Below are 10,416 nucleotides of genomic sequence, written 5' to 3'. Positions count from 1 at the left end.
TTAACAAATTGCAGAAACCACTTTTTCAGGTAAAGCATTCCAATGGGGTATCACTCTGATTGTAAAAAAATTGTGTCTCAGGGTTGTTTTTGCAAATTCTCTTTCAAATTTTATTGAATGACCTCTTAGACTTTGGGAAGAAGCTTTATGAAGCTCTTTATACCACAATATCTTATCAATCCCTGTTGTTATTTTGAAAAACTCAATAAGATCACCTCTTGTACGTCTTGTTTCCAGAGTTGTAAAACCCAACTTTGCCAATCTTTCAGTATAACTTAGATGTTTTAGTTCAGGTGCTAGGTTTGTTGCTCGTCTTTGAATTTTTTCTAGGTCATTGATATTGTTTTTATTGCCTGGACTCCACACTAGAACTGCAAATTCCATGTGTGGTCTTACCAGCGACGTGTATAATTGCCTTACCATTTCAGTGTTAAGATAAGTAAAGCTTTTTCTTATTAAACATAAGAAACATATATATATATATATATATATATATATATATATATATATATATATATATATATATATATATATATATATATATATATATATATATATATATATATATATATATATAAATCGATAATAAAGTACAGCATATAATAAAAATTCACAAATGTTGTAATATACAAAAAATTGTAACGAGACATCATTATTTAAAGAGCGCGGGAAACTTGCAGAAGACCGATGGTCTTGTTATTAAGATACAGCTCTACATTATTACACATACTTTGTATACTTTCTTCACTATCAATAAATTCATATTTATAAACTAAATAATGTCCTCAGTTTATTGTAAGTTTGGATAACATAAAATAAAAAGTATTTAAGAAAAATAAAAAAATGATAAAAAATTTACTAATCTTAATCAAACATTTTACTTGGATTCACATAAATATGATTTACCATATTGGGTATATTCACATACGTATAAATACGTTCACATATGTATGTATGTAACTAAACTTGATAATTATAGGCAGAATTTTTATTTTTTGTAATTATAATAATTGTTTAAAGTTTATATAGTTTTTTTTGGTTTCACTTTTTTTTTTGTTGAAAAGTGCATAAAATTATCTGTGTTTAAGATCAGATTTTTTAATAATGTTTTAAGAGAAACTTTGTTGTACAGATAAGGACCACAATATGAAATAGAGAAGCGAGAGTCAAAACCTATTAGCATTCACCGCGAACGGACGTGTTTTTTTTTTACTTGCTGGTTATCAAAAAAAAAAAAAAATTCATAATGGCTACTAAAAATTTTACATCTGCACAATTAAAAGATATTTTGGAATTTCATGAAAATACTATTATCAAGATGTTTAATGATAGAATTGAAAAGCTTGAAAACAAATTAAACTCAGATATTGACGAGAATAAGGAACTAAAGAAGGAATTACGCGAACTTAATAAAGCTGTTGAATTTGTGAGTAATAATTATGATAAAATAATTGCTGATCATCAAACATCAAAAACATCATTGATAAATGAATATGCAAATACTAACATGATTAACAAATTGACTGAAATTGATGACAGAAGTCGATGCAAAAACTTAAGATTCTGTGGGATTGAAGAAATTAAAAATGAAAGTTGGAAAGACAGTGAAAATAAAGTAAGGGAGTTTTTAATTAATAAATTTCGGCTGCACGGAAACTTTGAAATTGAAAGGGCGCATCAATTTGGAAAGAAATTGCCTAAAAACAATAAATAAAATAGATCAATCGTAGTAAGATTTCTTAACTACAAAGACAAAGCCACGATATTAAAAAAATAGACGACGATGAAATTATGGACTCAAAAGGTTTACATAAATGAAGATTATAGTGATCATACGCTGGAATTGCAAAAACTCCTGAATGAGGCAAAAGATATATCACCGAAGGAGCAAAGTCTTGCACTTCACCTCAAAACACTCTTTCAACTGAAAGAATGCGAAGAGGATAGAGCTCACGATTACTACTACTTTTCAAAGTATTGGTTGGCGAGTTCACTCATAAAATTTACGAACCAAAACCAAAGCTGGAACTTTTTAAGCAGAACAATTTTCCCAAACACTGGGACAACAAAACGTCTCAGTACTACAAAACAACAATTCAAATATTAGGCAAAAACGGGTCCCTTTTTAACATCCCCCTAAAAACAAAAAAAATTTTTACTTAGAAATGGCAAAAAACAAAAAGACAGTCGTGCCATCAGAACTCTTTTGGAACAGTTCAACAAAAACAACGATGCTGAGGACCCAAATTTTGAAAAAAAAATTCACCTTCCACGCATGCGGACCGACTCAAAACATCCTCTTTCGTTTTTTACACAACTGTAAACCTTCTGCGGCTTTGCTAGCCAAAAGCACAAGGCAACAGATTGTCAAAAATAGCAAATGCAAAACTTGTGGTAAAATCGAGGACAAAATCCATATCTTTGTCTACTGTCCTCCTTCTGTTGAAATTTGGGAGTATTTTAAACACTTATATAACTCCTTGACATCCCGAAACAACTTTTCTTCAATAAATTCGATTTTCTCGATTGAAACGGCGAATTTATCGGAGAAAAACCCCACTTCACAGCTGCTGTTGACACTCACTCAAACCATCATGAGTGCAATATGGAACAGTAGATTCCACCACATGTTCAGTAACAAAAAAATTGACCCAATGGCAGTGATCAGGATAATAATCAGGAACATTATGAATATTATTACCTTAAAATATAATTATCATGTCCGTAGAAACACCGCGGACATTTTCTGTGAGTATTTTTGTATTAAAAATGTTTTCTCTCAAGTAGAGAACGGAAATCTGAAACTAAACATATGAGCAAAAATAAAACTACGGCTCCTTGTATGTTTAGTAAAAATTTCCTTCCCTCTTGCAGTTTTTTCTATGTTATACAACAAAATTATTATTATATATGATTAGCAAATCACTGCCAGCCCTTATTTTATGAAATATAATTTTAACACATAAATGTTTATCTATAGTGTTCGTCACGTAATGTTGGTGTAAAAGTCCTGTAATTCTTTAATTTTCTTTTGATCTAAATCTTTTTTACCTTATGAATCTTCCTTCAACCTACTTTAGAATTTCTCCTATATTATTATTATTATTTTTTTTTTTTAACCTAATCTAAACTCTCGATTTCTTTCCGCACAACGGCCAAAAAATAAAAAAAAACAAAAAATACAAAAAAATATAAAACCAAAAAACACAAAAAAATATAAAATCAAAAAACACAAAAAAATCAAAAATCAAAAATACAAAAATTATATAATAAAATATACAAAAAACAGATAATTGGTCTTTTTATCGATTTAAGTAAAGCTTTCGATACAGTCAATCATCAAATCCTTCTATTGAAACTCAAAAGTTATGGTATAAAAATACTAACTTGTCCTGGTTCGAGAGTTGTTTGACTAATAGGAAGCAGTATATAGTTTATGATGAAGGAAAAACTAATTATGAGACAATTACATGTGGTGTTCCTCAGGGATCAATTTTAGGGCCACTTCTATTTCTTGTTTATATAAACGATTTAAATAAATTTTCTAACATTTTAAATACAATTTTATTTGCAGATGATACCAGCTTGTTTTATTCCAATAAAGATATCAATATATTATTCCAAACATTAAACAAAGAACTAGACAAACTAACCCAATGGTTTAAATCAAACAAGTTATCTTGAAATATTACTAAAACAAAATACACTTTATTCCATCGCCTACATAAAAAATCAGATATTCCCTTAGAACTTCCAGACCTTTTTATTGACAATCAATTAATACAGAGAGAGCAATCAATAAAGTTTTTAGGCGTGTTTCTAGACGAAAATGTAACCTGGAGGGAACATATAAGTGTAGTTGAAGATAAAATATCAAAAAATTTAGGTATAATGTACAAAGCAAATCAGTTATTGCATCGATATTGTTTAAAAAACATTTACTTTTCTTTTATTCATTGCTACTTAAGTTATGCGAACATTGCTTGGTGGAGCACTAACGCGACGAAAATAAAAAAATTGCTTAGCAAACAAAAACAGGCTATAAGGATAGTTTCAAACGTAGATCGCTTCTGACACACACAAACACTATTTAATGAACTCAATATCCTAAATGTATATAAACTAAACCTCTATCAAGTTCTTATTTTCATGTTCAAACTTAATAAAAATATATTACCAATCTTATTTTATTCAATTTTTGTAAAAAAAATTCAAATACACCCTACTAAATTTTCAAAATACAACTACATTCAATCTAAAACTTATTATTCCGCTACTAAATTCTCTATTGTAAACCGAGGACCAAAGTTGTGGAACATAATATTAAATAATGAAATAAAAACTAATTACTCTCTAAACCAATTCAAAACAAAACTTAAGCAATTACTTTTGTTAACTGAAAATGAATTAAATTTTTTCTAATAAAACTTCTTTATATTAGAAATCAGTAATTAATAGTTAATTAATTAATTACTTTAGATTATTAATACATAATTAATCAATAATTGTACATATATTTTTATCATTTTAAATGATAATCTTCTTTTTGAGAAATTTATTTTTTATTTTTATTTTTGCGTTATTTATTAATCTTTTACTTTTATTTTATACTGTTTATTTGCTTTTACTTAATTGGCAATGAAAAGTATTATAAATATAATTAAATAAGTTAAAATATAAAATGCTCTACCAATGTTCTATGATTTTATTTAAAATGTTTTTATATAAAACCATATCTTCTTATTTTTCAAACCAATTCTTAAATGTTATTTTTGTCATTTAATATTTTAATAAATTTTGTTTCTTTTATTTTACTAAGCAATTGTTATATCTAATTTTTTGAAAAACTATAAATTTTAAACGATATGCGATATATTTAAATTTTCTTTTATAACCCAGTGAAAAAGCGCACATGGGATACGCGTGGATTTTTTCCATATGTAACCCATGTGGGGATTATTATTTTGTCCCATGTGGGTTTCATATGGTAAATCCCACATGGATTCCATATGGTAAATCCCATATGGGATACGCGTGGGTTTTTACCACATGTAACCCATATGGGGATTATTATTTTGTCCCATGTGGGTTACATATGGTAAATCCCACATGGGTTTTATGTGGTAAATCCTACATGGGATATAGGTGGAAAATACTACATGTTATAGATCTTAAATGCCACATATATTTTAATCCAAATGGTATAAAAGTAGTCAATACTAGACAAATAAAAGTCCGAATGCTTCTATGATAAATTTTAAAGTTCTTTTAATTTAAAAATTACTTAAATGGTAATTTAAAATTTATCATCGAAGCTTTTAGAGAAGCTTAACTTAATCTGGTATTTGCTACTTTATCCCATTTGGTATTCAAAATGTGCAGCATTTTTGATCTTTTACATGTGATATTTTCCACCTATAACCTATGTGGGATTTACCTTAAACTATTATAGCGAAATTTTATAAAATTAAAAAACGTGTTGCAAAATGAATTTATTTTAAAATAAATGCTATTATAATCAATACATCCAAAATGAATATTAAAAATTTTATTTTTTCTTTTGCGATTTACACGCCGTTTTTTGTCGATTGAATTAATTAAATCGCTTCGGCTTGCATAATACCAAGGTTTTTAGTATCTTCTAACTTTCTTCAAACATTTTCTGAAAAAAAAATATAAATACAAATATATATAAATATATTAGGGTGCATCCAACGCCCCATACATTCAAAAATTGATCTGTCCCTATTCTTAAAACTTTCTATTGGTTCTCACAAGACACCCTGTTAAATTTTTTCAAAATTGAATGAGATTTAGGGGGGCCACCTCAAGTCTGAAACTTGCAACAAGACCCTAAACAGAAGGAAAAAAAGTTTTTCAAAAGTATGTCATGTTGGGTCTCAAAAGAAGCGAAACTTTATAAAAATTTCAAAAATAGTTATCATTTTTTTGTTAAAAATACCTTGATAAAATTTTTTGACAAAAACATGAAAAAAAAGGTTTTTTTTAATTTTTTGTTAAAAAATAATAATTTTTATGCAATAAAACTTAGAATAATAATTCTTGTGTAAAATTTTGTTATTTTTGAAATTTTTATTAATTTTTGCTTCTTTTGAGACCCAACATGACATACTTTTGAAAAACTTTTTTTCCTTCTGTTTAGGGTCTTGTTGCAAGTTTTAGACTTGAGGTGGCCCCCCTAAATCTCATTCAATTTTGAAAAAATTTAACAGGGTGTCTTGTGAGAATCAATAGAAAGTTTTAAGAATAGGGACAGATCAATTTTTGAATGTATGGGGCGTTGGATGCACCCTAATATATATATATATATAGAGAGAGAGAGAGAGAGAGAGAGAGAGAGAGAGACGAGAGACAGAGACAGAGAGAGAGAGAGAGAAAGAGAGCAATTTTAATAAGGAACATTATTAGTCGAGCAATTTTAATTATTAGCCAGGTTAAAGTCATTAATGACTACAATATTTCACAAATAATTATTTCCTAATTTATTACTTACAATGACTAACGTATTATGGGTAATTGAACACATATTATGCGTAATGAGCTTGAACCCATGAGGAGAATCCTGAAAAAAGTGATCAATTAGGATAGTTAAACAAAAGTTTAACTATCCTTATTGAAAATTAGTTAGTAGTTAAACAAAAAAACAAAAACAAAAATGTAAAAACCTACTTTTTCAATGATGTAGACGTTGGGTGCAATAGCCACTGGATGCAAAAGTATCTTTACATTTTCGTCACACACACGCCCTTCTATAATAACAGGCCTTGACATCGCGCAAAATGCCGTAAAAACTGAAGGCCGATTAAACTTTCACTTTTACTTATATTGATATATTTTAATATTAGGTAGGGTGTAATGGCAGTCTATGTTTTCTAATAATAATCTCTAGTAAAGACGGAAATATAAAAAGAAAACCAAAAAATTGTTAAAAGATAATCATATTTTTCGTATTTCAAATTTCATTAAGAATATTTATGTAATATTAAATAGTATCAATAACAAGCAGAACCATAACAAAGTATATATCTATATATTAGAAAGATAACTGTATTTTTAATTTTTTTTTGCTAAAAATGGTAACAATAAAAATCACCAACAATAAAAAACACCAACAAAAATTGATTCAAGCAAAAAAAAAGTTTTATCAATATATCTCAACAGGGTAAATATTTACAAATCCAAACATTGAGAGACATATAGGCTAATGAGAAAATAAAAAACATAACAAGTAAATAGCATAATAAACTACAAAACTAATTTTCACATAAATTATGATAGCTTTAGTATTTTGGGAGTGGTAATTAGAGAGTAATTCTTTAGCAGAATATTAGAATATACTCTGCATTGTTTTTTTGTGATTTTAAATTTATATTTAGCAGCAATGATCTGAAACTGAGTAACACAAAATTTTCTGCATAAAGGGTCAGTAGCACCTTGTAAAAAAAAAAGCAAAATATTGACCATTAGACAAGAGTATCAGAAGGAATTTTGAGTCCGCCTCTGTTTAGGCTATACAGATAACTTCCATATTTATAATAATAATTGGTAGAATCATCATAAATTTTTATTTCGCTTTTTTGCACATAGCCAGCTATGTAAACTATAGCCACTAATGTAGATTTATTAACTGAGCTTTCAAGATCATGTATATTATCCAGAAGTTCTTTTTCATCAGTAGAAATATCTCTAAAACATATGTCACAAGTATGACCATCGATACCATCAACAGGAATGTCAAGTTGTAATATCAATTTAGTATGTTGAATATTAATTTTTTCAATTACAGATTTAGCGTTTATAAAGTAAGTACCTCCAGATCCCTGTCGAAGCTTAGAAAAAGCTTTTTCAAGCGGATCTGTTGAAAACCAACCTAATAAGACATACTTTGCTCCATTACTCAACAAAGTTTCTACAAGATCAATAAAGCCATAACATGAATGGGCTATTGCATTGCTAGTGTCTAGGGTAAGCTGTTTTACACGCTTACCTGTAGGTTTCATAAAATTTGACAGTTCAGCAATATCTCGTAGCAGTTGTAACTGTTGATCAACAACTGAGTGGATTTCTCCACATAATTCATTTCTAAACCGAATGTCAGCACCAGGTGCTTTGAGATTAACAACATTCGAAAAAAATTATTTTTTCAATAAATACAGCAGTACCTTCAAATGCTTTATTTTCAATCTCTGGATGCATTCTTAATGCAGCTACTGTTTCTTCGCAAAAAACAGACAAACAAAACTTTACAGATTGTCTCTCTATTGGTTTTGGATAAACTGATTTAGCTGTAAGTTTAGAGAGTTTAAAAAGACTACTGCACTCAGTTTTATATAGAGTTTCTAAATCACTCCACTTAGCCAAAGCCAGTTCTTTATTGTTCAAAAATTGAAGTTCGTCAGTCTTTTCTGTCAACCAATTGTTTCGTATAGATTTTAAGAGATGCACATAATCATACAAAAAATATATACCTGATGTTGTTAACCATGGTTTACTATCAACTGTTTTAAACATTCCAAAAAATCTTTGATTTACACAGTTACCATCAGTAATTATTACCAATAATTACTGATGGTAACCGTGATAATTAATAATTGTCTTACTATTTTCAATATTATTTCAACAATTTGTTGACATTGAGCAAACTGAAATTCAGAGGGAAGATTTGCAACAGGTTGAGCTCTACATATAAATTCTGGACCTCCAAAAAGACATTTAATCATAAATGATAAAATTGTTTTAGCTAACTTTTCAGGGTAGTTTACTGCTTGACCAAACAAAGCACCTCTTTGGTAAAGTAATGAAGCTTTGACATAGACCTCATCAATTAGTAGTATGGAAGATCTTTTCAATGGATTTAAATTCATAAAAATACTATTTATGAAACTTAGGTGCTCCATTGAGCTTATTTTTGAAGTCAATCGTGTTAAAGTCCTTATACTTGGCAACTTGTAGTCAATACACAAACAATCATATTCAATCATATTTGCTGTGCGACTTCATCGCATAGCAAAATACTCATATGCTCTACATATAATATCTGAAGTATATAAAACTTCACCAACATTAACTTTTCCCATAGCATAAAGGTGTTCGAATAGAATATTTGACTGAAGCAAACTTTCTTTATTTTTTAAAATCTAACTGCTTCAAATAAAGCTGATTTTGTTTTTTTTTAACTTTAATTTGTTTACAGCTAAAGATGAAATATTACAAGTTGTGCCATTATGGTTAGCTACAAATGAATAATCATTGAAAATTACTAAAATAAATAATGGAACACCAAGTTTGTACATTTTTGATTGTATGTGTAAACTTTTTTTTATTAAGCTGGAAAACAATAACATAGTTATTATCACTTAACAAAGATTGAATATTTTCAAATATAAGTTCATCCTCTTTAAGAAAATCATTTAAGTGAACTGGTAAAATGCTTCGAAAACCGCTTGAAGTTACAGTTTTTCTAACTTTACTTGCTGGTGTGGCTAAACAACTAAGCGGAATATTTTTAAAAACAGATGGTGGGTTTAAAGGTCATTGCTTCCCATATTTGCTTTCAAAAGGTGCTTCATTTGGCCAATGAAGTTGACATACTGCTGTATAGTCTGTAACAATAAAACCAGTTCTTGGGATAGCTTCACTACATCTTTTTCTCTCCTCTAGATTCTTCGGGAATTTATAAATTGATATTTTTGTTGTAGTTGAGTATTGATATTTTTGTTGTAGTTGTAATTGATATTGTAGTTGTATAAATTGATATTTTTGTTGTAGTTGAGTGATAGTTCGACTTGCAAAGAGATACACAGCATTTTAAAGGCATTTTAATTATTAAAAAAACTTATTGTTAGTTTGACAATATTATTACCTTACAATGTAACGCCTTGAACCTTACAACGTTATCGTCGTGAAGTTGCGCTATCTAATTTATAAACCAATCAAATTTTAAAGATTTATTAAAAAAGCGTGAACACAAACTTTCGTCTAATGTTAAAAGATGAAAATATAAACACAGTATTAGGAATTGGCCTTCAGTTTAACAACTTTGTTACACGATGTCAAGGCCTGTTATTATAGAAGGCTGTGGTCACACATAATATAATATTCTGAAACTAATAAACAAACATCTAAATTTCTATAAGTAAATTTATTCTTTGATCATTGCCTTCATATCCTATCTTATTTTCATATCATAATCTATTATGGTATTATTTATATAACATATCACAACAATATTATTAAATTTGTGATGTTCAAATATCATATGAACATTCTTTAACATGTTCATATGATATTTGAATATAGTTCTTGAGTATATTATCTGCAAAAAATTGACTGATGCAAGTTCAAATGTTGTCAAAAACCAAGCATGCATGCATGGGACGCCGCAGTGTCCCACAA

The 10,416-nt window shown here is 28.4% G+C and overlaps 1 protein-coding gene and 1 long non-coding RNA gene across 2 annotated transcripts; both read right to left on the bottom strand.

The window, feature by feature from the left end:
• Positions 1 to 423, bottom strand: LOC136088104 (uncharacterized). The gene has a single exon (XM_065811766.1). The coding sequence runs from the start codon at positions 421 to 423 to the stop codon at positions 1 to 3; it is 423 nt and encodes a 140-aa protein (XP_065667838.1).
• A 5,056-nt stretch (positions 424 to 5,479) lies between these two features.
• LOC136088714 (uncharacterized) lies at positions 5,480 to 10,416 on the bottom strand. Its single transcript, XR_010642424.1, has 3 exons — positions 6,691 to 10,416; positions 6,515 to 6,583; positions 5,480 to 5,662 (listed from the first exon to the last, which is right to left on the bottom strand). It is a non-coding gene; the product is annotated as an uncharacterized LOC136088714 (long non-coding RNA).

The sequence above is a fragment of the Hydra vulgaris genome, chromosome 12 (genome assembly GCF_038396675.1).
Source record: "Hydra vulgaris chromosome 12, alternate assembly HydraT2T_AEP".
Classification (NCBI taxonomy): Eukaryota; Metazoa; Cnidaria; class Hydrozoa; order Anthoathecata; family Hydridae; genus Hydra; species Hydra vulgaris.
The sequence above is the reverse complement of the archived record's forward strand: the minus strand, read 5'-3'. Positions and strand labels throughout refer to the sequence as shown.